Raw genomic sequence first — 27863 nt, forward strand, 5'->3', positions numbered from 1 at the left:
ATTGATGGATTTGGATGGACAGATGGATGAGTAGGTGGATGAGTCCGTAGGTGGTAACTGGATTGTGAAGTTGACTGCCTGGTGGAAGTTAAAACAGGTCTACATTTTGTGCCAGAAATGTGAGTTCCTTAGGTGAGGGCACAGTTAAATTCAACTAAATGCGTAATGTTGAAATTGTGTTCCAAAAAAAGAAAGAAAGAAAGAAATTGTGTCCATTTGCACTCTGTGCAATGGTTATACTAATGAAAATATCTGGCAGCTTTATGCAATGAGTTAATGTTACAAGGAATTATCTGTTTTGTCATAATGTCATTTCAGAATTTAATACTATAGGATTTTTTTTTCTTTAAAAATTTATATTCTGGGTAGTTTCAAGTAGTTAAAAAAATGTAATTGTGATTTAATACTGCATAGGGTTTTGGATATTTTTCTAACATGCAAAGGTCTTATGACCCAATAAAACTATTTCACGGTGGGAAAAAAAAAAGGCTTTTCGGCACAGTCCATTGCCTGGTGACTCGAAGGAACCCACCCCCTCCGCATTCTGATGTGAGGGTCTGCAGTGGCAGTGGGATTTGCGAAGGCTCCAGGTGATGTTCTGAGCAGCAGGATAAGAAGCCTTAAATGTTAGACGCGGGGAGACCCAAGCAACAGGCCCCTGGAGGCCGTGAGAAGGCACCGGTGTTTCAGGAAGGGAGAGGTCCTCCGGGACTTCAAAGTGTCCAGGTTCTTCTGTACATCTAAACCTGACGATCATTTCAGTTGATGGTGCCTGTTCAAGACGAGGACAGAAATGTTATTTTCCCAAATCCTTCAGCCTCTGGCTTCTTTCCTTTTTCCTACTGCCCAGGCTCTGATGGGCAGTAGTGCAAGAGAGATATTCTCAATAAACGCAGCATCTGCTCTGGCCCCTTAGCCCTCAAGGACACTTGGAAGTGGGTCTCAGCCCCCCATGGGCTGTCCAGTGGTCCCTTCCCGACTACTGCTGGGCCCAGCTTGGCATCTGCATGGGCGGAGCCACCCACCTGTTCCCACCTGCCCCGCAGGTTTCAGCCCTTTCTCCACAAAGACCCTCACTCATTTTATTTTATTTTATTCTACTGTAGTCTACTCTAATGTACTCTATGCTGTGCTGCGTGGCTTGCAGGATCTTAGTTCCCCGACCAGGGTTGAACCCGGGCCCTGGCAGTGAAAGCGCTGAGTCCTGACCACTGGACCACCAGGGAGTTCCCCCTCACGCCTTATTTTAAATCTGCTTTTCTCCCATGGGTCCATATTTTGCACAGTTGTATCTGCCACATTGCAGAGCCTCTGACCAGCAGGAAAAGCCCAGCGTATCTTACTGGGTAGAGGACACAGAAACAAACTGTTTCTTTAGTTCCAGTGGCTCCTTGGGAGCAGAGACATCAAAAGGCTGCACATGTTTTCCTAGGTCCCAGGCTGGCTCTGCAGGCCAGAAGCCAGAGCCTTTGCTGCCAGTGGGCAGCGCTCCCCGCCTTCTCCGCCCTGATCGCTCCTTCCTGCGTTCTCCATTTCATGTCCTGTGGCTGCTGGAACAAAGTACCACAAACCGATTCACTCAAAACAATAGTTTATTCTCTTACAGTTCTGGAGGTCAGAAGTCCAAGATCAAGGTGTGGGCAGGGCCACGCTCCCTCCAGAGGCTCTAGGGGTGGATCCCTCCTGGTCTCTTCCAGCTTCTGGGGGCTCCAGGCATCCTTGGCTTGTGGCCGCATCACCCCAATCTCTGCCTCTGTCTTCACGTGGTCTTCTCCCCTGAGTCTCTCTGTGATCTCCTATTCTGTCTTTTGGGGCACTTGTCCTTGGATTTAGGGCCCATCTGGACCATGAAGGAAGATCTGATCTCCAGATCCTTCACTGAATTATACCTGCAAAGACCTTTTATCACAGTCACAGTCACATGTTCCAGGTAGACATGTCTTCTGGGGGCCACCATTCGATCCAGCACACCAGCAGGGCTGGCCCTCAGCTAAGTGGCCAGCCTGTCCCACCTCAGCTCCTGTCAGGCTCAGGGCCACTGTGGCCCTTGGTGGCTGGATCTCATAGACCAGCTTCAGAGTCCTATCTATGACCTCAGATTCAGGAAAGGAAGTCCTGCCTCGGCCCTTGACTGTAGCCTGCCCACACTCCGAGGAGGGAAGTACACTTCCTGTCCAGGGAGCAGCTGCCGCCAGCTCACGAGGAGCAGGCCCAGACCCGGTTCTGCTTTTGGGCAGGTGACACTTCTCGATGCCACTTCCCGCTGAGGCCAAGGGTCAGGGGCAGTCCAAGTCTTCCCCCAGTTCCCCAATTTGCAAGGCCTCGTCTTCCTGTGGTCTCAAGGGCTCAGTGCCAGCGGGATCCCTGGCTCCCTCAAGACCCCCTTAGGGGCCTAGGCTCCCAGAATGATCAGCAAAGGGGAGGGGCTAGGGCCAGTCAAATGACAGCTCGGTGCCCCTGAGAGGTCGCTGTCCTCCCCCATATGCCGACACAGTAGAGGGAATCGGCTACAGACTGCGATGAAAACATGAGTCTAGGAGCAGACGCAGCCTCCTCCCCCAGGAAAACAAACTGCTGAGAACTACAAGTTACTGGCCAGTGGAAGGAATGGAAGAAAATACGGGTTTGAAAGAAGAGACAGCACAGGCTAAGCCCTTGGAAACCCACCCATGCAGGTTGTGTGTGTGCATGTGTCTGTGCAAGGCTGCAGACAGAAGACTGCCATCCTGTGAGAGAGGCTGGCAGCATCCAGCAGGCCCTGGACCAGGGGCCCGGCCCTGCCACCCCTCGGGCACCAGCTTCCTCTTCTGTGTAACAAGATGGTTTCAGATGAGGGTGACCTGCAGACCTGTACAGCTCACACACGTGGTGATAGTAGATCCCATGAGAGACAGGGCCACTGCCAGGCTCAGGTCCCTGCCAGGCCACCTCCCTCCTGTGGGGTCCCAAGCAACATGTGGCCTCTCCCAATTTTTAGCACCCCATCCAATCCATCGGTGGGAGCCACAGTGCCCATCCCTGGGGACATTTAAGTCCAGGTCATTGAATCCCTGCAAAACAGTGCCTAGAACCTCATAGTAGATCTCCAACATGACATCAGATGTCCAACAGACATCTCCAGATGTCTCTGTTAGCATTGAGGATGTGGCCGCAGACATGCCTTATTCCTGCCCCAGAGCCCACATAGCCTCATGGACCCAGGTCCTTCAGATGTCCATCAACTGATAAACAGATAAGCAAAATGTGTTGTGTCTGTATGTGCAGACTATTATTCAGCCATAAAAAAGAATGAAGTTCTGGGCTTCCCTGGTGGCGCAGTGGTTGGGAGTCTCCCTGCTGATGCAGGGGACACAGGTTCGTGCCCCAGTCCGGGAAGATCCCACATGTCGCGGAGTGGCTGGGCCACTCTGGCTGAGCCTGCGCGTCCAGAGCCTGTGCTCCACAACGGGAGAGGCCACAACAGTGAGAGGCCTGCGTACCGCAAAAAAAAAAAAAAAAAAAAAAGAATGAAGTTCTGATACACGCTTACAATGTGGCTGAATCTCAGAATCATTGGGTTGAGTAAAAGTAAGCAGATACAATATTCGGTTAACCCTTGAACAATGCAGGGGTTAGTCGAAAATCCAAAGATTACTTAGCGTGGGTCCTCTGTATCTGAGGTTCCTCCAAATCCATGGTTCCTACGTATCTGGTTCCACATCCATGGATTGAACCAACTTCAGATCACGTAGGACTGTAGCATTTACTATTGAAAAAATCCACGTATAAGCAGACCCACAGTTCAAACCTGTATTATTCAAGGGTCAACTGTACTGTACATACTAAATGAGTCTTTTTTTTTGGCTGTGCTTGTTCTTTGTTGCGCACGCAGGCTTCTCTAGTTGTGGTGCACAGGCTCAGTAGTTGTGGTGCGAGGGCTTAGTTGTGGTATGTGGGATCTTAGTTCCCTGACCAGGGATCGAACCTGGGCCCCCTGCATTAGGAGCACGGAGTCCTAATCACTGGACCACCAGGGAAATCCCCTATTTTTTTTTAATTCTAGAAAATCCAAACTAATCTTTAGGGGTTGGTCAGTGGCTGCTTGGGGGTGGGTGGCAGGGAGAAATGACAAAGGGCCCACAGAGACTTCTTAGGGTGATGGATGTGTTCACTATCTTGGTCATGGTGGGGGACTCACAGGGATTTGCATGTGTCACAACTCATCCAGTCACACACTGTAACTCTACTGTGCATCAATTATGCCTAATAAAGCTATTTTTGAAAATTACGTAAAAGGACCCAGTCAAAACTCATCCCGTTGCGTGCTTTGAGTATGTACAGTTTATCATGTATCAATCATCAATAAAGTTGTTTCAAAAAGAATAGAAAAGTGAATCCATTATCTTGTATTTCAATTTTCAATTAGAGGAACATTTCATGGCTGGGGAGATGGTGGGAGCAGGGTTCAACCTTCCAGTGTTATTAGTGGGCACATGGGTCCAATCGTTTCAATTCCTGCCACCTGTGGGGCATCCTGCATGATGCCAGGTTGGGCTTCCATACAGCTGTCATCCCAAATCTGGTCTGGAGGGCAGAAGTGGCCAGCCCAGGTTCCTTATTTTTATAGATGGTAGTCGTAGGGCGAGGCACATTTATGATGATCGTATTTACCTTTAGAGTAAGATTTTCAACATTTAGGTTGCTTGTTTACCACACTCAAGGTGATTACCTTTAGGTCCCTGTGTTTACCATGGGTCCAGGGATGTTAATCTGCAGCTGGCTTTTCCATGGTAACAAATCACTCTTGTTCTTCAAGGAAACAGTATTAACGTGTAACACTTGTCCTTCTTTTTCCTCTTGATGACAGAGCTGTTGTCGAAAAGTACCTGCTTGAAAAGTCTCGCCTGGTCTCTCAAGAGAAGGATGAGAGGTAGGGGGATATTCCCTTGGTGATCCATCACATCTGCCTTCTTCCCTATGAAGGAGAGAAGCAGATGTCCTGAGATGGGGGAAATCTACAGGAGGCCATGGCGGATCTCCTGGGAGCGTGAGCTTTGCCACCTTCTTGTGCCTCCCCGGGGCTTTTACTGGAGTAGGTGCTCAGATGTCTGCCAGAATGTGGTTAGATTAGAAGCATCTCTGATCCACTAATGAGCAAGACATATGCCCACCGCCTGAGGAATCTACTCGCTGGAGAAGCTCCTGGTTTGATTTTGGGGTTTGCTTTTTTTTTTTTTCTTAAGACATTATAAGAATCGACTTGTTGTCTCAAATTTGTACATAGTTGAGCTGCTGTTTCCTCCCTGGCCTGGTCTCCAAAGCAATATTAGTAGTGGTTTGAAGAGTAGCTGTCACTCGGCCTCCAAAAACAACTTTTTTCTCCTAATTTTGACCTACAGGAACTACCATGTGTTTTATTATTTGTTACTTGGCGTCAGCGAGGAAGAGCGTCAGGAATTTCAGCTCAAGCAACCTGAAGATTATTTCTACCTCAACCAGGTAAACAGCCCCAAGACCCAACCACAAATGCAGCCTCTGTTCCCCACGGGCTCTTTACGCACTGCTGGGAGGTCAGAGGCCTTCCGCCTTGGCCCTCTCTAGCCCCCAAACCTACTCCAAGGAGGCCCAGAGGGGGGCGGCATAAAGGACCCCATTCATTCCCCACGTCCTGGGCCAGACCCCATCAGTTCCAGCCAAAATCATCCTCGCACACCACCCTCACCAGCCCAAAAGTACCCAGAGCACTGCCGACTTTGTTTTTCAGCATAACTTGAAGATTGAAGATGGGGAGGACCTCAAGCATGACTTTGAAAGACTCAAGCAGGCCATGGAGATGGTGGGCTTCCTCCCTGCCACCAAGAAGCAGTAAGTGGGTGGGCCCAGCCGCCCTGCCATCTCCCACACAGGCACCCCTGGGGCTTACCAGTCACTGTGAGATGTGACCCACCCCCTCGTAGGGGCCTCACTAAGGAGAGTAGCGCAGTGACAGGGGATGCTCGTCATTAGCCATTGAGAGATGCCAATTAAAACCACAGGGCTTTTCAAAGATCATTCATCATTTTAAAATCTTTTTTTTTTTTTTTGGCTGCATCACTTGGCTTGTGGGATCTTAGTTCCCCAACCAGAGATCAAATCCGGGCCCTCGGCAGTGAAAGCATGGAGTCCTAACCACTGGACCACCAGGGAATTCCTCCATCATTTAAAAATCTTAAGCCTCACATTAACAGACTAATTAACAGATTCTGTTAATTAGCAGAAAACTACATTATCTCAGTAGATGAAGAAAGAAATCTAATAAAATAAAATTTGCTCAGGTATATTTACCCAAAAAACAAAAAACCACAGGGCTTTTGCCCAACAGTGTGGGTATACTTCACAGTACGGAGCCGTACACTCAAAAACGGTCAAGAAAGCAAATTTTATATGATGTGTATTTGACCACAATTAAAAATTGTTTTAATTCTTCAAAACCACACAGGGTGTTCTCCACACCTGCCCGGGCGACCAGGATACCCAGAGGGAACATCTCTGCCGAGCATGGTGCTAGGGGGGCACGAATGGGGCCAACTGCTGTGGACAACCATTTGGCAGTTTCTACTACGGATGCGTGTACACAACCAAATGCACACATTTGCTCACCCAGAGACATGCACATGAAGGCACACAGCAGCCTTGTTTATAACAGCCCCCAAACCTGGAAACCCTCCCAAATGCCCACCAACCAGAGATTAAATAAATAAACACATTGTGATATATCTCTGCAGGGGTCAGCAAACTTTCTGGAGAGGGACAGATAGTAAATATTCTCAGCTTCGTGGGCCATGTGGTCTCTGTGGCATGTTCTTCGCATTCTGTTTTCCTTCTTAACGACCCTTTAAAAATTGAAGAACCGTTCCTCCCCACAACCCCACCCAGTGGGATCTTAGTTCCCTGACCAGGGATTGAACCTGCGCCCTCGGCAGTGAAAGTGCAGACCACCAGGAATTCCCTTAAGAACCGTTCTTAGCTAAGGAGCTGTACAAAAATGGGACCCCAGTTTGCTGACTACCTGGACAACCCCACACACAGCAGTGGTTCTCACTGGGGCCCCAGTTCCGCCCCCAGGGGACACTTGGCCTTGCCTGGAGACATTTTGGAGTGTCCCACTGCAGGGGTGGGAGGGGGCCGGGTAGGTAGAAGCCAGGTGCCAGCAGTGCGGAGGCTGAGAAGTGCTGGTTGGCAGCATTAAGAAGGGGCAGTGCTGTATACACGGTAACACGCCTGGCTCCCCCATCTCACACCTTTTCAGTAAGAGGCCAGATGCAAGTACACATGATTTCACCGAAGTCAGGTTCACAGATGGTGTTAGATGTCAGGACAGTGGTTCCTCTGTGGGGCTGGTTCCAGGGCCTGAAATGTTCTATTCCTTGGTCTGAGTGCCAGTTACAGGTATCTGTACATTTTGTGACACTTCATCAAAACTCTATACTTGGGGAATTGTGTGCTTGTTTTTTTTTTTTTTTTTTTTTGGTATGCATGTTATGCCTCCATAAAAGGAAAAATTTTAAGCTCCCCCGCAACACCACTACCACCAAAAAAAAAAAAAAAAATAGAGATATGTGCCTCCCACGTCCTAGTCCACAAAGAGAGTCCCCAGTGGAGGACTGGACATTTTCGGATTTCGTGTGTTCTGACTGGAATTGCTGGTTTTACGAATTCAGCCTCGTTCCCTGGAAACTTGGGCCCAGTTCACTGGAAACTGTTGCTGTCTCATGGCTAGGGAAGGTGCCCCGACCTAGGTTCCTTTTCTCCCCCAGGATCTTTTCCATCCTCTCGGCCATCCTGTACCTGGGCAACGTCACTTACAAGAAGAAAGCCACGGGCCGAGACGAAGGCTTGGAGGTTGGGCCCCCTGCGGCGCTGGACACACTGTCACAACTCCTGAAGGTACTGGCCCCTGTCCTCAGCCACAGCGGCCACTGAGGCCCAGAACTTCCTTCACTGACTGCGCTTCTGTAAACTGGGGCCTGTCTGCCTGCTTCCTCCCACCACCATCTCTGCTGTGTCCCTTCCTCATTTCCTTTTTTTTTTTTTTTTTTAATTGAGGTATAATTAACATACGACATTAGGCTTCCCTGGTGGCGCAGTGGTTGAGAGTCCGCCTGCCGATGCAGGGGATGCGGGTTCGTGCCCCGGTCCGGGAGGATCCCACATGCCGCGGAGCGGCTGGGCCCATGAGCCCTGGCCGCTGAGCCTGCGCATCTGGAGCCTGTGCTCCGCAACGGGAGAGGCCACAACAGTGAGAGGCCCGTGTACCACACACACACAAAAAAAAACATGGCATTATTTTAGTTTCAGGTATACAACAAAATGATTCGGTATCTGTATATGTTGCGAAATGATCACCACAGTAAGTCTAGTTACATTTGTCACCCTAAGTGGCTACAGGGTTTTCTTTTCTCTTGTGGTGAGAACTTCTAAGGTCTACTCTCTTAGCAACTTTCAATTATGCAATACGGTAATGTTAGTCACAGTCGCCATGCTCTGCAACTACTCTACATCCCCATGACTTATTTTATAACCAGAAGTTTGTGCCTTTTGACCACCTTCACACATTTTGCCCATCCTCCATCTCTGGCGGCCACCATTCTGTTCTCTGTATCTGTGAGCTTGGGGGGGAGTTGGGGGTTGCTTTTCGTTTTTTAAAATTCCATATATAAGTGAGAGATATTTTTCCATTATAGGTTATTAAAAGATATTGAGTATAGTTCCCCTGGCTATACGCCATACAGTTGGTTGTCCATTTTATATATAGTAGTGTGTATACTTTATTTTTTTATATAAATTTATTTTTTTATTTATTTTTATTTTTTATTTTTTTGGCTGCGTTGGGTCTTCGTTGCTGCACATGGGCTTTTCTCTGGTTGCGGCGAGCGGGGGCTACTCTTCGTTGCGGTGCACGGGCTTCTCATTGCATTGGCTTCTCTTGTTGCGGAGCACGGGCTGTAGGCACGTGGGCTTTAGTACTGGCTCGTGGGCTCTAGAGTGCAGGCTCAGTAGTTGTGGTGCACGGGCTTAGTTGCTCTGCAGCATGTGGGCTTTTCCCAGACCACGGCTCGAACCTGTGTCCCCTGCATTGGCAGGCGAATTCTTAACCACTGCACCACCAGGGAAGCCCCATAGTGTGTATACTTCAATCCCAAACACCTAATTTATCCCTCACCCCACCCTTTCCCCTTTGGTAACCATAAGTTTGTTTTCTATGTCTGTGATTCTGTTTCTCTCTTGTAAGTAAGTTTGTATCATTTTTAAAATTATTTAAAAAAAATTTTTCTTTTGGTTGCATCGGTTTTTAGTTGCGGCACATGGGATCTTCATTGCGGCATGCAGGTTCTTCCTTGTGGCGCATGGGCTTCTCTCTAGTTGTGGCGTGTGGGTTTTCTCTCTCTAGTTGTGGCGTGCGGGCTCAGTAGTTGTGGCTCATGGGCTTAGTTGCCCCATGGCATGTGGGATCTTAGTTCCCTGACCAGGGATCGAACCCGCGTCTCCTGCATTGGAAGGCAGATTCTTTACCACTGGACCACCAGGGAAGTCCCTGTATCCTTTTTTTTTTAGATTCCACATATAAGCGATATCATATGATATTTATCTTTCTCTGTCTGACTTACTTCACTTAGAATGATAGTCTCTAAGTCCATCCATGTCGCTGCAAATGGCATTATTTCATTCTTTTTTATGGCTGAGTAATATTCAATTGTATATATGTGCCACGTCTTCTTTATCCATTCATCTGTTGACGGACACTTGGATTGCTTCCATGTCTCGGCTATTGTAAATAGTGCTGCTGTGAACATTGGCGTACAGGTATCTTTTTGACCCTTCCTCATTTCAGAAGGACTCCCTCTGGGGCTATCCCACCTCAACCCCTCACTTGAAAGGCTCTTCAAAATTATCGTTTATATATGTATATAAAACTGAATCACTTTGTTGTACACCTGAAACTAACATAATATTGTAAATCAACTAGACTTCAATCTTTTTAAAAAATCATCTCTTGATCAGTGAGGTCATCTTGTGATTGGACCATCCCCTCTTCCACTTGTCCTCAACCCCAGGAGCACTGGGCAGTGTCTGGTGTCATTTGGGGGGTACTACTGTCATCTGGTGAATAGAGGCCGGGGTGCTGTTTAACATAATGGAATGCACAAGACAGTCCCCCTACAGCAAAGAATGACCCAGCCCCAAATACCTGTGGTGCTGAGGCTGTTTTCTAAGCATGCATTCCATCGGTGGCTCTTAAAGTGCACCTGCGTCAGGGAGCCCCAGCTCCTGTTGTGCTCATGAGGATGAATGAGCACGTCTGCTGGGAGACCGGGGCTGCTCTGCTACCCCAAAACTTGACTTCTCATGGATGGGACTCGGCAGTCGGGGAGAGCCAGGCCCCTTGCCCAGCCCCTGCACCCAGGCCAGGAACCCTCTCCAACAGCGAGAGCTTTAACACAGGTCGCCAGGCAGCACCTGGGCCCGAGGCCCGCAGTGACACCCAGGCCTGTGTGACCAAACTGTCAGGGCCATCGAGCAAGCCTGTGGGTGGGGTGATCATTTTGAGACACACCAGGCGTAACACACACTGTGGATTGGCAGCCCTGAGGGTGGGTTTTGGGCCCACTTCCCGGCCCAGCTGCTGGGTGTCCTTCTCCCTCCCTCCCCACGCCTTGCCTCAGTGACACAAGGATCCAGTCCATGAGCTCTCCAACTTTCCTCCCCTTCTCTCTCTCTCTCTTTTTTTTGTTTTTTTAATTAATTAATTAATTATTTTAATTGAAGCAGAGTTGGTTTACAATGCTGTGTTAGTTTCTGGTGTATAGCAAAGTGATTCATATATATATGTGTTTGTGTGTGCATATGAATATATATTTAGATTCTTTCCCATTATAGGTTATTACAAGATACTGAATACAGTTCACTGTGCTATACAGTAGGACCTTGTGGTTTATCTATTTTATATAAAAATAGTAGTGTGTATCTGTTAATCCCAAGCTTCTAATTTATCCCTCCCCCCCACCCCTTGACCCTGAAACAGGTGAAGCGAGAAATCTTAGTGGAAGTTCTGACCAAAAGAAAAACAGTGACCTCCAATGACAAACTCATCCTTCCCTATAGTCTCAGCGAGGTGAGTGCCGCCCTGGGCTTCTGTGAGGTGCCAGGCCCGAAAATATGAGTGCTCAAGGCAGAGGGGGAGTCTTTGAGAGCAGCTGGCATGGGTAGTCTTTTTCCTGCCCCTAAAGTGACAGCAGAGAACCCTGGTGACGCTCTGGTTTTCATGTGAGCTCAGGTGTGGCACAAAGCAGCCTATACATCTCGCAGGCCAGAGCCGGGGCCACGTGTGTGGTGTCTATGTCCAGCTGCTCAGCGGGCATGCTGGTTCTCACCAGCAGAGGATAGCCACCTGCGGCCCACAGGCCAAACTCGGCCCACTGCCTGCTTCTGTCAATAAAGCTTTATTTTCATACAGCCACGCCCATTCATTCACATGCTGCCCTCCTGCTGCAGCAGCAGAGCTGGCCTGCAAAGCTGATCCTATTGACTCACCGGCCCTTGCCCGAAAAAGCTTGCCGACCCTAGGGCTTGAGCATGACCTTTACAACCGTGTTGTGTGGGTCCCTAAATCTTGATAAGGCACCTCTCCCTGGCCTTTGCCCCAGCCTCGATGTTTTCTCTGTGATGTGTTTTTCTTGTGTTTTTACACCTCTAGACTTATAGCTTGGGAAGCAGCAGGAAAGTACCTAGCCGCGGTGGGGGGTGGATTTTTAGCTGGTGGTGGAAGCTGCTCAGGCATCTGAAGTGGGTACTGCAGACAGCTGGAGCCCCCATGGGCAAAGGCACCCAGCCGTGGTACGTGAAAGGTGCCGCAGGTCACTTGAGCCTGCAGCACGGCTGCTCCCCAGAGGCGCCAAGCTGAGCAGAAAAAGACCAGGTACAGGGCTGCGTCCTACACGGCTCCATTTCCACAAAACCAGAGGGACTCGTTCTAGATCTTGATAGCAGGCCAAGTGAGTCTTGTCACAACTTAGATCTGAGAACATACAAAGAAGGAATTCCTTGTATGTGAATTAGACCCCAACAAGCCTTTTTAAAAAGTGATAAAGACCATAGATGCTTTTAGGCACCCAGTGGTGGGGCCCATGGTGCTCCCAGAGCTGCAAGGGACCTGGCTTTGAACCCAGCCCAGCCTCCTGGTTCGTTCTCCCATGGTGCCCTCCCTGAGCCTGCGTTCCCACCCCAGCAGTCCCCAGGGTGCTCTGAGGCCAGCCGGCCCATGAGAAAGACTTGGCCAAACCGCAGGCTGCCAGGTCAGGGCTTCACGCCTCATGCTTGGGTGGGCCAGGGCATCCAAGCTGACGGGACAGCGTGCAAAGTGAGAAGAGGGCTTGTCAGATGAGTTGGGTGTTTCAAGTCACCACTTCAATCTCCCTGTGCATACAGACCTCAGGGCCTGCCCCGCCAAGGTGTGACACCCCCTCTGTGCCCACAGGCCATCACCGCCCGCGACTCCATGGCTAAGTCACTATACAGCGCCCTGTTCGATTGGATCGTGCTGCGGATCAACCACGCCCTCCTCAACAAGAAGGACATGGAAGAGTCCGTCTCGGTGAGGACCACACACCCTCGGCAGGCAACCCATGACATCAGCTGCAGTCGGTCGGGCACAGGCCAGTTCTTCCCAGGGCAGGGCCAGGGAACCAACGGGATGCAATTCTCAGGGCCCAGCACAGAATGAAAACCCAGGACTCCGGGCTTGCACTGCAGGGGGTACCGGTTCAGTCCCTGGTCAAGGAACTAATATCCTGCATGCCATGCAGCGTGGCCCAAAACAAAACAAAAACCAAAAATCAGAAAACCATAGTGCTCCTTGTTTAATATTACAGGTTCTAAGGCCCTCACCACCAGACAGGTTGCCCCTGAGGGAGGGCCCACCAGTAATAACCATTCTCTCTGTCTCCCCCAGTGCTTGTCCATCGGAGTCCTCGACATCTTTGGGTTTGAAGACTTTGAGAGGAACAGTTTTGAACAGTTCTGCATCAACTACGCCAACGAGCAGCTCCAGTATTACTTCAACCAGCACATTTTCAAACTGGAGCAGGTAAGGAAATACCATCTTATTCACCCATCCCACCCAAGGAGGAACAGAACCGGGATCTCCCTTGGGAACTGGTTTGTCATCAAACCCACCCCAGAATTTTTCTCTGCAAAAAAAGGGAGAATCTGGGAACATTCCCACCCAGCCCAGGATGAGACAAATGGCAGGGATATTTGGGGCCACAGCTCAATTTTGTACCTTCTCTCTGCTCAGACATGAAAGTCCTTTTGGTGGGAAAGCAACTGAGTTGCCTTGTAAGGATTTGCTTCAGTCAACAATAAAGATATCCTGTCTTATGCGTCTTCTCACTGAGAAATAACCAGCCGTCTTTACCCAAGTATCATCCTTCCCATGATTGATTCTGATGGGGAAAGAAAACTGATGGGTTTATAGAGATGTTTAGTTAATTTTACTATTACGTCTTTTGGCTGAAACTCACATTTCTCACTTGAAATATGGCTGGTCCGAATTGAGTTGTGCAGGAAATGCAAAATACATAGCGAATTGCAAAGACATAGCTTGGGGGCAAAAAGGGAATGTAAAATGTCTTGTTGATAATTTTTTATGTCAATTACATGTTGACATACATCATACACCTTGAGTATGTTGGGTTAAATTAAGTATATTGTTAAAGTTAACTTCACCTGTTTCTTTTCACATTTTTAAACATGGCTGTTAGAAATTCGAAATCACATGGGTCTCTCACATTATATGACTATCGGACATTGCAGTTCCAGAGCAGGGGCCGCCCAAAGTTATTGGCACGTGGCTACGCTCATTTGTTGACATAGCATCTGTGGCTGCTTTCACACTACAACAGCAAAGCTGAGTCATGTAGACACCATCTAACTTATAAAGCCTAACATATTTACCATCTGGCCCTTTACAAAGAAAGCTTGCTGACCCCTGGGGGGTTTTACGTGTGATTTTCAGCACTTTGCTGTGATACAGTAAATCCCGTACATTACGAATGAGTTCCATTCCGAGGGCGCGTTTGTAAGTACAATTTGTTCGTAAGTCCAACAAAGTTAGCCTAGGTATGCAACTAACACTGTTGGCTATATAGTACTGTACTGTAATAAGTTTATAATACTTTTCACACAAATAATACATAAAAAACAAACAGGGAGGGCTTCCCTGGTGGCGCAGTGGTTGAGAGTCCGCCTGCCGATGCAGGGGACACGGGTTCGTGCCCCGGTCAGGGAAGATCCCACATGCCGCGGAGCGGCTGGGCCCGTGAGCCATGGCCGCTGAGCCTGCGTGTCCGGAGCCTGTGCTCCGCGACGGGAGAGGCCACGACAGTGAGAGGCACGCGTACCGCAAAAAACAAACAAACAAACAAACAAACAAACAGGGACTTCCCTGGTGGCGCGGCGGTTAAGAATCCACGTGCCAATGCAGGGGACACGGGTTCGAGCCCTGGTCTGGGAAGATCCCACATGCCGTGGAGCAACTAAGCCTGTGTGCCACAACTACCGAGCCTGTGCCCTGGAGCCCACGAGCCACAACTACTGAGCCCACATGCCACAACTACTGAAGCCCGCGCACCTAGAGCCCGTGCTCTGCAATAAGAGAAGCCACCGCAATGAGAAGCCTGCGCACTGCACCGAAGAGTAGCCCCCGCTTATTGCAACTAGAGAAAGCCCATGCACAGCAACGAAGACCCAATGCAGCCAAAAATAAATAAATTTTAAAAAAAAGCCACACAAAAAATAAAACATTTTTAATCTTACAGTACAGTCCCTTGAAAAGTACAGTAGTACAGTACCACAGCTGGCATACAGGCGCTGGCATCGAGTGAACAGGAAAGAAGGGTTACTGACTGGAGGAGGGAGAGGAGGTGGGAGATGGTAGAGCTGAAGGATCGTCAGCAGTAGGAGACTGAGGGCAAGTTGCACAACGACTTGTAGAGGATGCACGCATGTGACAATGTACGCCAGACACGTGAACTAACTTAAGTGATTGGATATGCAAATGCACGTTTGCATCTTTGCAAGTTCGCAACTTGAAGGTTCGTATGTAGGGGACTTACTGTAGATGTTTGAGAATGTGTGTTCCTGTGGCTAACTGTTCATTTATTGAATAATTTTATATTTTTATTGTTATATTCCTATTGGTACATTAATGTGCATTCTATGTTATTTGCACATTTATATTTAAATATGTACAAGCATGCATAAATAAAATATGTTTTTTATATGACGTGTGCTACGTAAATATTAACATGTCCATGAAATGATGAACTTACCGGATACCCCTCGAACCCTGCAGGAGGAGTACCAGAGCGAAGGGATCTCGTGGCACAACATCGACTACACAGACAACGTTGGCTGCATCCATCTGATCAGCAAGAAGCCCACCGGCCTCTTCTATCTCCTGGATGAAGAGAGCAAGTGAGTGTCCACGGCCCAGTGCGTCCGCAGACCCGGGCACCATTCCAGCTCTGCAGCCCCAGAGCCTTACCCCAAATCCATACCATCCCAAGAACTTCCAAGTTGCTCAGACTCACGCGGCCACAAATCCTGACCTCACGTTTGCAAAATACAGTACCATCCACCACAGAAATATTAACACTCGAGATAGCTATGAACTTGGAAACACACCCTCCTGGGAGTCCTCAGGCAAGTATTGTGGGACCTGAATCTAGAAACTGGGCATGGGCTTGGTGCGTCCTTGCAAAGGGCAGGGCGTGGAATCGGGCCCAGATGCGAGACTCTCCACCAAGCCTGCCGCCCCTCGTCCACAGGACACGATGAAGGCTGGAGGAGGTATTTTTAAGGTGCTTCATGCTTGGTCACCCAGCCAGAGTTCCTGAAATTGCAGACAGCCTAAACCAACAGAAATGTATTCTCTCACAATTCTGGAGACTAGAAGTCCAAAATCAGTATTGGTGGGCTGAAATCAAAGTGTGGGAAGGGCCACCCTCCCTCCAAAGGCTCTAGGGGAGGATGCTTCTTTGCATCTTCCAGCTTCTGGGATCCAGGTGTTCTTGGCTTGTGGCTGTATCACTCCAATCAATCTCTGCCTCTGTAGTCACATCATCTTCTCTCTTTCTGTCTCATCCCCTCTTAGAAGGACTCTAGGCCTATTAGATTAGGGCCAGCCCTAATGACCTCCCTTTTATTTTTTTTGGCCATACCACCACGCAGCTTGTGGGATCTTAGTTCCCCGACCAGGGGTTGAACCCCGGGCCCTCGGTAGTGAAAGCTCTGAGACCTAACCACTGGACTGCCAGGGAATTTCCCCCTGATGACCTCATCTTAACTTGATTACATCTAAGGTCACATTCACAGGTTCTGGGGGTCCGAATGTGGACAGTCTTTTTATCAACCACTTTATCAGGCCCCTTGTTTGCTGCTGAAGTCCCCTCAGGGCTGGTGTGAATCAGGCGTACCTCCTGTCTCAGACCAAGTCCCGTCCAGGACAGGACACATCCATCCTAGGCCGGGATCTGGGTAGAGAATGTTCAGACAAGGGAAGAGGCAGGGTGCTAGGAAGGGCTAAATCATCACTCCCAGGAAACTCCCAGAGCCGAATCTGGGGGAAGCGTGCAAGACAGGGCAGGGCTGAGCAGGGTCGGATTTGTCTTTGTTGAAAATCTTGCTATAAAAAAAAAAAAAAAAAAAGAAAAGAAACTCTTGCTATTTTAGTTCATCATGGAGTTGGGGGAATGGGGGCAAGGCCGGAGAAGGCATTGAATTGAATTTTCTAAAATAGCATGTTAAAATGTTATTTATTTCCACAACTGAGTGAATGGATTTCTCACGCTCCACACCCTGGCCCTGGCAATGATGTGCCTTGTAGCTACAGAATCTCCTCCTCTGCCCCCTGTTAAGCCATGGAGCCAGGCATCGGGGATTTGGAGGCACGTCTTTCTGCCCATGTTTTGCGGTGAGGCTGGGCAGAGGCTGGGAATGCCAAAGCTGGCTGTGGCATTTCCTTCCTGGGAGGCCAAAATAGCCAGGTACAACGGCTCCCTTATTCTGCCCCCAGCCCCCCTCCCTGCTTCATCCCGTTCTCCCAGCCCCTCCCTCTAACAGAGGAACACGGGCAAGACCCACTCCCAAGACACAGCACCCAGGTGCAGATGGACCTGAGACCAGAAGTCACCCTGTCCTGGGATTATTCCAGGAGCTGCCCATGGTAGGCCCAGGTCCCAGTCTTGCCTGGACCGCACATTCGCGTGAGCACTGGGCTGCTCTGCCTGTTCCAAGTTTGCTCCGCAGCCCCAAGTGCATCACTTTGCTCGCGGCCTCTTCAAGCCCCATGGCAGGTTCCCGGCCCTCAGCCCCGTGCTCAGCCTGCAGGAGCCCAAGCACCCGCCCACCTCGTCCACGGAGGGCCCGCGACCTGCAACACAGAGTGGGTGACCGGCCGCAGTTCCTGCAGTTAAAGGTCTTACATCCTCTTCCCAGCTTTCCCCACGCCACGAGCCAGACCCTGCTGGCCAAGTTCAAACAGCAGCATGAGGACAACAGATACTTCCTCGGCACCCCCGTCATGGAGCCGGCGTTCATCATTCAGCACTTTGCAGGGAAAGTGAAATATCAGATCAAGGTATGCAGCCATCCGCTCCCATCATCAGTCAAGTCATGCTCTGCCTGGGTGGCGGGAAGGGGAACATGTCGGTACCCTGGAGGCCCCTTCCCTCTGGCACTTGCTCTGTCCCTCCTCTTTTTTTTTTTTCTTTTTAAACTTTTTTTTAATATACATTTATTTATTTATTTTATTTTTGGCTGCATTGGGTCTTCATTGCTGCACACAGGCTCTCTCTAGTTGAGGTGAGCGAGGGCTACTGTTCGTTGTGGTGTGCGGGCTTCTTATTGCGGTGGCTTCTCTTGTTGCGGAGCACGGGCTCTAGGCGCACAGGCTTCAGTAGTTGTGGCTCGCGGGCTCTAGAGCGCAGGCTCAGTAGTTGTGGCGCACGGGCTTAGTTGCTCCGCGGTACGTGGAGTTTTCCTGGGCCAGGGCTCGAACCCGCGTCCCCTGCATTGGCAGGCGGATTCTTAACCACTGCAGCACCCGGGAAGCCCTGTCCCTCCTCTTTATTGCTTTTGCTGGGCGAGGTTCCAGGGCTCTCGGACCCAGTGTCAAACCCCTGGCTCTACTGTCGAGGGCTCCACGGCAGGAGCCACCTCTCTGTTGTTGAGATGCACTGCCCACTAGCCCTTCCTGTGCTGGCCCCCAGGGCCTCAACCAGCACTGGCAAGGGACCACCCGCCTCCATCATCCCTCCTGCTACCCCCCACCAGGACTTCCGGGAGAAGAACATGGACTACATGCGGCCGGACATAGTGGCCCTCCTGCGGGGCAGCGACAGCTCCTACGTTCGGGAGCTCATCGGCATGGACCCCGTGGCCGTGTTCCGCTGGGCAGTGCTCCGGGCTGCCATCCAGGCCATGGCCGTGCTCCGGGAGGCCGGGCGCCTGCGGGCCGAGAGGGCTGAAAAGGCTGCAGGTAGGAGGGTCCCCATGTCGCTGTTGAGAAGAGGGCGCTCATAGTCCATTGCAAAGTGTAAAATTTCATTTCATTTAGCACATTTCCAAGGTTGTACAACCAGCACTTCTATCTGGCTCCCCAAACTCTTTTTTTTTTCTTTTCCATTATAGTTTATTGTAAGATATTGAATATAGTTCCCAGTGCTATACAGTAGGACTTTGTTGTTTATTTTATATATAATAGTTTGTATCTGCTAATCCCAAACTCCTAATTTATCCCTCCCACCACCCTTTTCCTTTGGTGACCATAGGTTTGTTTTCTATGTCTATGAGTCTGTTTAGTAAATAAGTTCATTTGTACTATTTTTCAGATGAGACATATAAGTGATAGCATATAAAATTTGTCTTTCTCTGTCTGACTCACTTCATTTAGTATGATAATTTCTAGGTCCATCCATGTTCTGCAGATGGCATTGTTTCATTCTTTTTTAGGGCTGAGTAATATTCCATTGTGTAAATATACCACTTCTTCTTTATCCATTCATCTGTTGATGGACATTTAGGTTGCTTTCATGCCTTGGCTATTGTAAATTAGCTCCCAAGGTCTTTTATTGTCCCAAATGGAAAGTCTGTAGCGGGGTGTGTAATTTAACCTCATCCGCACAAGGCAGGAAGGTGTGTCACCACTTTTCTGTGAGGATAACCTGAGGCCCAGAAGAGCTAAGTGGCTCCCCCAGCGTCACTCAGCTCCAGATACCAACCACGGCATGCCGTTTTAGGAAGGGTGTCGATCAAAGGAGGACCAAAAGGTTAAAGCCTTTATGAGAAGTAGGAAATAGATGGTGCTGTTTTGTGGAGAATGGAACATTTCACTGTTCCCCGTTCTGCCCAAATTTGAGTGTCAGGCCCTTTTTTTTTTTTTTTAAACGAGCTCAAGTCAGGATCACAGCCTGCATGGAAAAGTTACAAAGCCCTTCAGCTGCAGGCGACCCCCACCCCGCAAACTTCATCTGCTCTGTGTCCCCAGCAGGTCTGGGCTGCTCCGGTGCCCGAGGTCACCTGGGAGAGCTGCAGAGAGGAGCCAGCACCCCGTCGGAAAAACTGTACCGGTGAGCGAGACCTTGATTTATCCCAAGTGAAGCCAGTAGTCAGCGGCATTGTTTAAAATGGCGCCAGAAACCCGACACTCTGAACCCAGGTCGGGGTTGACCAGAATAAGGAACACAGCAGCCGCTTGAACCAGAAAGACCCAGAAGTAACGGCATCTGGTGGCCGCATTTCTGCGAGGCAGGCCTCGTGCATCATCTGCGTTAAAGGGGATGTGGGCGGCTCAGTTTACAAAGGATCTTTTCATGGCCGGTCATGACCGTTGGTGGGTGGGGCCAAAGGGCTGCTGGTCTCACAGAGCAACAAGCTTGATTTAAGAGCACTTCCGCCCTTAGCCTGCCTGGGGTGTCCCGAAAGCCGATCAGCTAAGTTCCTTCACTCTCAGTCAGAAACACAGATACACCGTTGCCTATAAGGTGACACAGGGCCACCTAGCAATGGCCAAGGGTCCTCCACGTACCCCAGTTGCTACTGAGTGTAAAAGTGAGCAGGCTTGTGCTTCCAGGATTAAAAAAGGCTACACTGGACAGACATCTGAGGCCATGACAAAGCCAGGGGAGGGACCCTTCTGGCAGCCTGAGAGAGGCAGGCTGCATTGAGAAGGGACCACTTGGGCCAGACAAGGCAGGCAGGGTGTGCTAGCCATGGGGGCAGCATGTGCAAACGCCCTGGGGCAGCTGAGTCCCCAACCTCTTTCTCAAGACTCAACAAATTCCCCAGGAGCCAATCACTAAATTTCGAAACATGAAAAAGTCATTTTATTTTTGAACACTTTATAATAAAAACTCCTTCAGGAGATTCACAAACGCATATGTGTGGAGGTAGAGCTAGCACTTAGGTAAGTGACCACATGTCGTTTGTCTGAAAGCAGCGAGTCATTTTCCTGCTTTTAAAAAGGTGCATTTTTAGGGGCTTCCCTGGTGGCGCAGTGGTTGAGAGTCCGCCTGCTGATGCAGGGGACACGGGTTCGTGCCCCGGTCTGGGAAGATCCCACATGCCGCGGAGAGGCTGGGCCTGTGAGCCATGGCCGCTGAGCCTGCGCGTCCGGAGCCTGTGCCCCGCAATGGGAGAGGCCACAACAGTGAGAGGCCCGCGTACCGCAAAAAAAAAAAAAAAAAAAAAAAAGGTGCATTTTTAAATCAGCTTTTTCACCCAAAAGGAGGCAAGAGAAAAAAAAAAAAAACACGTCCCAGTAAAGTGGCCCCTGACCCACTTGGTCTCCCCAGGGCCTGGCCCCCGGGCTGTGAACCCTGCCCCAAGAGCGCATTTAGTTTATACAGATTCTCCCTTTCAGCTGCTCAATGCTAGATTTCTCATTTGACGGCTCTGAGGAGTTCGATATTAACGCTTTTGAGGACATCATTGCTTTCTATGAAAGCAAGAAGTAAGTAGAAGCAAGGGCCTTCAAACCCAAGACCAGGGAGGCACACCCAGAGGAGCCGTCATCCGAGGTGCTCAGCGCAGCATCCAGAGCAAGAGAGGGGATCGGCGAGCCGAGGGACACTCTCGCCAGCTTTGGCCATGTCAGGGAGGTGTGGGGCTGAAGCCAAGGGCCTCATTGTCATCAGGAGCTCTGGCCGCTGCACTGACCGCTCAGGGTGTGGAGGTGAAACGTGACCCCTCTGTTGTCTTTGCTCTGTGCCTCCCTGGAGGGTGAGGGAGCAGAGGTAAGTGTGGCCATTCCGGCCCTGGGCATGGTGCATGGATCACAGACAAGGGGCTGCCGATCGGGGTCTTCCCAGGCCAACTGCTCAGAGCTTAAACATGTATTTAAAATAACTGGAACGAGGAATTTTTACAAAAGAGAGAAAGTCCCAGCTCATCCTGCAGCCATCACTACCTCATTTCTAGAAGTTCTATCCAAAACATTTATCATCTAGACATTTTTCACAAATGTCCATTTTCAGAGCATTCAATTTTTGTCTCTAAGCCATTCTCATTCTCACACCGAAAATGTATGCTCAGCCCTGAACCCACGGCAACTGAACAAAAGAAAGCTAATAAGGTTGAATTTTGGGGGGGTAAGGATCTTCAACTAGGGTTTCTCACCCTTGGCACTCTGCTGGGTCACCCTGTGGTAGGGCCGTCCTGTGCACTGCAAGGAATTGAGAGGCATCCCTGGCCTCCACCCTCCAGATGCCAGTAGCGCCCCCTCCCCGAGTCAGGACAGCCAAGCATGGGGGATGGGGGGCAGGGGGCGGCATCGCCCCAGGTTGATAATCCGTGTGTGAATTCCAGTTTGTTCTTCCCAAGGCATTTCTTGAAGCCCACAAGGAGGCAGCCCACAGAACCATCAAGAGAAACTAATCTGCTGCTTCCCACAGAGACCTCCCCAGTCTTCTGTTTTCAGTAGCCCCTTGATACTTTTTACAGACTCCGAAAGGCTCTTAAATGTGAGGCCTTTTCCAGCGATCCGAGGTGCCATGTTGCAAACTCTGTTCAGCCGGAAGTGGCCCCAGCCCCCTGCCTCCCGGGAGGGCGGAGCCTCCTTGGGGTGGGCTGCTGCTCCCGGCTGAACCCCTCTTCTTGGTGCAGGAGGGAGTGGCAGCAGTGTTCAGGCTTCCCCCAGCTGCATGTTTTGGCTCCAGTGGCCTGGGGACGGTCCCGACCGTGCCAGGGACCCTGAGGTGGCGGGCCCGCTGCTCTAACTTGGTCTTCTCTCTATCACTGCACCCCTCCCCACCACCCAGCGATTTGCATGACCAAATCATCAAGACCATCAAAGGATTGCCCTGGCAGGGTGACGACCCCCGTAGGCTTCTCCAGTCCCTCAGTCGGCTCCAGAAACCCCGCACCTTCATCCTGTGAGTCCCCCCTGAGGCTGTGGGCACCCCCCGCTCCCCCACAAGTGCAACGACCGCCTCCCCACTCCGGACCCCCAGCCCGGCCCACGTGGGCTTCCTGTAACTCTGAATCAGCTGCTCTAAACGCTGCGCTGTCTTGTGGTTCTGTTCTCACACCAGCCGTCGCTAAGTGGTCCTCGTAATACTCCCTCCCCGGTGTCTGCGCTGTGACCCAAATCCTTGCCAGCTCCCCAGTGCCCAGCACAGCTTCACAGGAATGCTCCTCTACGAAGCATCTGATTTTCTGCCCCCAAATGTGCAGAGCAAGGCTTGCTTCCCCTTGCCCCACCCCCACCTTTGCCACCGTGAGCTTATAAAGAAGTCGTCAGAAGTGGGGTGTGCGATTTTGCAGGCCTCCACACATCCCGTGACCCTGCTTTGTGGGCATGCCACGCATCCCGTGACCCTGCTTTGTGGGCGTGATGTGGTAAAAAGGGCTAGAAACCACACAGACTAGGTTTGGACCTCCCACTAACTCACTGCATGACCTGAGTGCTCTGAGCATTTGGCCTCTGTCTGTAAAGCAGGGGTGATGATTTTCATACCCACATACCAGGTGGGCAGCAGCCTCAACCAGTGGGCACAAGCAACCGCTCGGGGCTCAGGCCAGCAGAGAGCAAAGCTTGTGCCTGCCGTGGAGCCTGTTTGCGAAGTCATTTTTATTATGCCTTATTCCACCTCACCGGGATTAACATGAAACCTGACACACAGAGAACCTCACAGCCGAGCATCTTGCAATCTGTGGGGAACCATTTCCTCAGTGGGTCTTAAAAACAGGCCAAGCTGTAAGTTTTTTAAAAAATCTTTCTCTCCTCTGCAAGATTCCATAAAGTGTCTAAGAGTGTAGGGGTCATCCCCCCTCCCTTGGCCAAAAGATCAGCTTTCATTTTTAACCTTCTGCCAGTTTGAGTCCAAAGGCTCCCCTACCCAGGCCCCAGCTCAGTTCTTTGCGAGATAGACCCCTGCCCTGCTGCCGGGGCGGGGGCGGAAGGGTCTCTGTGGACCGGCTTGATGTTTGCCAACGTGTAGCAAATAGAGCTGGGACACCTGGTAGGCGTCAGAGCCTCGCGGGATCCCCCGAAGCCCCATTTGGGGCATCCCACCATCGTCCTGTGAGATCCCAGCTCCCCCATAGCCAGCCCTGTGCTCTGCCCTGTAGATGACCAGCCGCCCCTTCTGCTCACAGACGTCCAAGTGGCCCCCAGGTCAGGTGCTCCTGCCACCCCAGGGGCAGCCGCTGGCCCAGTGAGGCCGGTGTGCACAGTCACAGGAGCGACAGGCCCCCACACATGTGCAGGGAGCCCACCAGGTCCCCGGTGAGGCGGCGGCCTCGTTGCACTTGTGCCTCTGGACTCTCTTCCTCTCTCTGTTCTTACTCCATCTAACCCGCAAGATGTGGCTTGCTGAACTAACCCAGATCCAGACATCATGTTCCTTCTGTTCACAAAATCATTTTTAATATTTTGACAGGAAAAGTAAAGGTATCAAACAAAAGCAGATCATTCCAAAGGTAAACACGTGCGACACCGTCTGACACTGCCTTGCAAGGGCCTGGCTCAAGTTTTTCTGGAAAACTGGGGCGGGGGGGGCGGGAGGTGACTTTTAACTTCTCAAGCTTCTTTGATTCCTTCCCTTTCCTATCACCTCCCCCTTCCCCTCTAGAAAACAGTGTCTCCTGTTGAAATGATACAGAGGTGTCTTTGTTTGGGTTTCCTAGAGGCAGGGCCTGTGATGGGGATCTCTGCACAAGTGGTGTTTAAGGGGGAGCTCCCAGGAGAAACCCGAAGCGGGGGAGGGAGGGGGAAGCAGTCTGGGCAGGGTCAGGACCGAGCCAGGAGGTGGGCTCAGACTGATCCCCCAGGGAGCCCAGGAGTGTTTACCACAGAGCTTATCTCGCCAAGAGGCAATGGGACCCTTCTGTCATATCCCCACATCAGGGGTCTTTAGCTGCGAGCCACCTCCAGAGGGCAGGATGGCTGCAGCACCTCGTGGGCGTCCAGGGAGAGGAGGCCCTTCAGCCAGGGTGGTCCTGTCAGGAAGGGGGCAGCTGTGCACCGCTGGCAGCCAAGACCCCAGCAGCCGGCCTTGGGTCAAGTGCACCCAGATGCTCTGTCTAGTCTCTACGTACAGCGTGCAGACGGAGAGTATAAAGCAACCCCTCAGTCTGGCCAACAGGTGGGACAGCGCTAGTCCCCCTCGTCAGCGACAGTAAGGGTTGGCCCATGAGGGAGGGCTGGCCGGATGAGCGCACATGGAAACACGGGGTGCTTGGCATTCCTTGAGCTGCGAGGAAGGAAGCCAGCACTCCGTAGCTCTTGGCTTCTGGGCACTCGGGCCACAAGAGGCTGTAATCAGCCCTCCCGGAGGCAGCGCCATCCACAGGACACAGCCCATGTTCAGTCCCCCTGTCACAGCCACCAGGCCCACCTGCCCTCACCCTGTCTCTGACAGCACAGCCCCAAGACTGAGCCTCAGAGCTGCCACCCGGGAGGGGCATTGTTGTGGCTCTGGGGACATCCGAGAGGCCTCCCAGTGCCCGCTGGGGCTTTGGGAGGGCAGGCCAGACCCTGTGTTTCTATCCTAGAACCTGCTGGACTCCAAATCCCTGAAGCTCATCATCAGTATGACCCTGCACGACCGCACCACCAAGTCCCTGCTGCACCTGCACAAGAAGAAGAAGCCGCCCAGCATCAGCGCCCAGTTCCAGGTAGGTGGCCCAAGGGGGCAGGAGGCGGTGCTGAACTCAGCCTGACACTCACGTGGCTGGGTCAAAACAAACCCAACACGGGCAGCCTGCTGTTATCCCGGGGATTCCTGACCTCGTCACAGCTTGACATTTGGGGTTGGGTCATTCTCCGTGGTGGGGGCCGTCCTATGAGTTGTGGGGTGCTGAGCAGCGTCACTAGCCTCCGCCCACCAGATACCAGTAGCGTTGTCCAGTCATGACAACCAAAAAGTCTCCAGATCTTGCCAAATTCCCCTGGGGTAACAGAATCACCCTTGGTTGAGAGCCACCAAGTTAAAAGAGTCATGAATCAGCATGTGAGTTGATGTGACCACCAAACTGTGTCCTTAGGTCATGTTTCCCTTTTTTTACCTGGTTGCCAGGAAGCTCAGGGACACTTTCTTTTTTTCAGGGGGGGTCCAATGGCCACTGGCCCTTTTTTTTTTTTTTTTTTTTTGTAATTACCTCATGTAGGAACTCCCACAAATCCTTTTTGGAAGCAGCAGGCCAGAGACTAACACCACTGCATCCATGGTCCCTTCTGAGGCTGACCCGTGTTTTAAAACCCTAGAAAGAGTCTGTCTGGTTCCACCACCTTCCCCCCACTTTTCACCTGAGACAGAAGCAGGATGGCCCTGGGAAGATGGTGGCTCTCAGCCATGGGGACCCCTCAGCTCCCTTGGGGGCTCCCCGGGGTAGCACAGCCTCTGGTCAGAATGTCCCGCTGCAACCTCCCATGTCCCACATCAGCACAGATGCCCCGCCGCCGATACAGGCAGGTGACCTGGCTCCCCTCCCACCAAGGAGTGTGTCCTTGGGGGTCCCAGCTCAGCACCTTCCCCCTCTCTCCCCAGACGTCCCTTAATAAGCTCCTGGAGGCGCTGGGGAAGGCAGAGCCCTTCTTCATCCGCTGCATCCGCTCCAACGCCGAGAAGGTGAGGGGCTCCCACGTCTCGGGGGAGGTGAAACCCAAGCCGAGGTCTGGTGGCTCGGCAGGGGGTGTTCCTGTTGTGGGGGGGCGGTGCTGGGAGCGGGGAGGGCTGGTCAGGAGAGTCCTCAAGGAAGCAAGTGTCCACACAGGTTTCGGGAACTGTAAACGTGGGCTGTAGCCGGCTGGGGGTAGAGGGGGTCAGCAGGAGGCAGCAAGGGCAACCTGGTGACCAGCCAAGAATAGAGACGTCCTCTGGAACATGGCAGGGCCCCAGAGAAAGTCTCTTCGAAGAGGGACAGGTCGGGGGTGCTCTTCAGATATATCCCAAAGGCAATCAGTGCAGAGAATGTGCTGGAAGGGAGAGGCTGAAGTCAGGCAACAGGTAGCACAGAGCCTGCCGCTCATCCTGAACTTTCTGGAAAGACAGAGCACCAGTGGGGGCCAACAGTGGCGGGCTCAGCCCTTGCAGCCAGGCTTCCTTCTCCCCAGGGGTCCACCGGCCACTCCATCCCCTCAGGGACTTTGCTGGAGGCCATTTAGGACCTGGGCTCCCTCCCAGGCACAAACCGATCTGTGAGCAAGTGCCTCCTGGCAGCTCCATTCATGCACGCTCTCTGTCTCCACTCTTCCTGTTTCCCTGCCTCTCCCCTGCTCCTGGGACGCTCTGCTAACGTCCAGAGCCCAGCTTGGCCCTGCCAGGTGCCACGGCTTTCCGTCCCCAGGCGAGGACCTGGACTCACCCTGTCTCCCCTCCCTTCCCATTCCTGGTCCCCCAGTGGAATCTCAGAGATTTCTGTCCCCCTTCCCCACCTTCCACCAGCAGCAGAATCAGGCCCGTCTTCTCCACCCATTCGGATTTTGCCTCAGCTTTGGGCAACTCGGCAAACACTCCATCAGCACCTGCTTTGGACATGGGCCATGCCTGCAGATCAGTCTTTGCTGTAGGGGGCGCTATGCTATGCTTTTTAGTGTATTGAGTAGAATCCCTTGTCTCCAAGACCCCACCACATACCAGAAGCCCCCCCCCAACCCAATCATGACATACCTCCCCTCATGCCCTTCCCTCCCCTCCATCCACTTAAAATAACCCCCACCAGCATGGAGTCCAGGCCCCTGAGCTCTGGGCTGGAAGCTCACTGATCCAGCCTCATTTCAGCCCCTCCTCCCCCTCACCCCCACCCCCAGCAGCAAGCGTCTCCCTGCATCCCTGTCCACCCCTCGGCTTCCCCTTCCTCCTTTGGGCCTTCACCCAGCTGCTCCCTGCCCACCCCCCCTGCCTGTCCTCTACTCGGCCCTCAGGACTCAGCCCAGGGTCCCCTCTCCTGTGACACCTCCCACGGGGGCCCCAGCAGTGTGTTCTGTCTGCCAAATCCCCACTACTCACCCTGATACGTGGCACAGGGTATGAGTTTAACAGATTTGGAAAGGGGCCTTTAGGAAATAACTTTGCAGCAAATTATCTTGAGTGAGGCAGTGAGAAGTGGCATCTGTCTCCCGGACAACAGGGAATAGAGCAGATCAGATGGCCAAGTTTTCTAGAAGAGATGAATGGCTTAGGCATCACTGCTGAGTGGCCCCATGTCTTTATTCCAAAAAAAAAACATCTGGAGCAAGGAAGAAAAAAAAACATCCTCCAGGTGCCCACGCCTGCCAGGTTGGGGACGTTCCCAGATCAGCCCCAGCCCACGGGTGTGCCCTGACTGCATCTGTATCTGGAGTC

At 51.5% G+C, this 27863-nt stretch overlaps 1 protein-coding gene across 16 annotated transcripts in view; it reads left to right on the forward strand.

The window, feature by feature from the left end:
• MYO9B (myosin IXB) overlaps positions 1–27863 on the forward strand; it is an 88889-nt gene that overhangs the window by 43709 nt on the left and 17317 nt on the right. For 7 of the 16 annotated variants that reach the window (XM_081231131.1, XM_081231141.1, XM_081231142.1 and 4 more), the window contains exons 4-19: positions 4847–4909; positions 5379–5478; positions 5744–5844; positions 7776–7905; positions 11042–11131; positions 12494–12610; positions 12968–13102; positions 15371–15492; positions 17515–17656; positions 18352–18556; positions 19565–19646; positions 20939–21028; positions 22335–22448; positions 23958–23997; positions 25072–25194; positions 26067–26147. In XM_081231131.1, the coding sequence (XP_081087257.1) occupies positions 4847–4909; positions 5379–5478; positions 5744–5844; positions 7776–7905; positions 11042–11131; positions 12494–12610; positions 12968–13102; positions 15371–15492; positions 17515–17656; positions 18352–18556; positions 19565–19646; positions 20939–21028; positions 22335–22448; positions 23958–23997; positions 25072–25194; positions 26067–26147 (1735 nt within the window). The remainder of the gene's footprint in view (positions 1–4846; positions 4910–5378; positions 5479–5743; positions 5845–7775; positions 7906–11041; positions 11132–12493; positions 12611–12967; positions 13103–15370; positions 15493–17514; positions 17657–18351; positions 18557–19564; positions 19647–20938; positions 21029–22334; positions 22449–23957; positions 23998–25071; positions 25195–26066; positions 26148–27863) is intronic. The other 9 variants (XM_081231144.1, XM_081231135.1, XM_081231138.1 and 6 more) reach the window with 4 other exon arrangements.

The sequence above is a fragment of the Mesoplodon bidens genome (genome assembly GCF_964165515.1).
Source record: "Mesoplodon bidens genome assembly, chromosome: 4".
Taxonomy (NCBI): Eukaryota; Metazoa; Chordata; class Mammalia; order Artiodactyla; family Ziphiidae; genus Mesoplodon; species Mesoplodon bidens.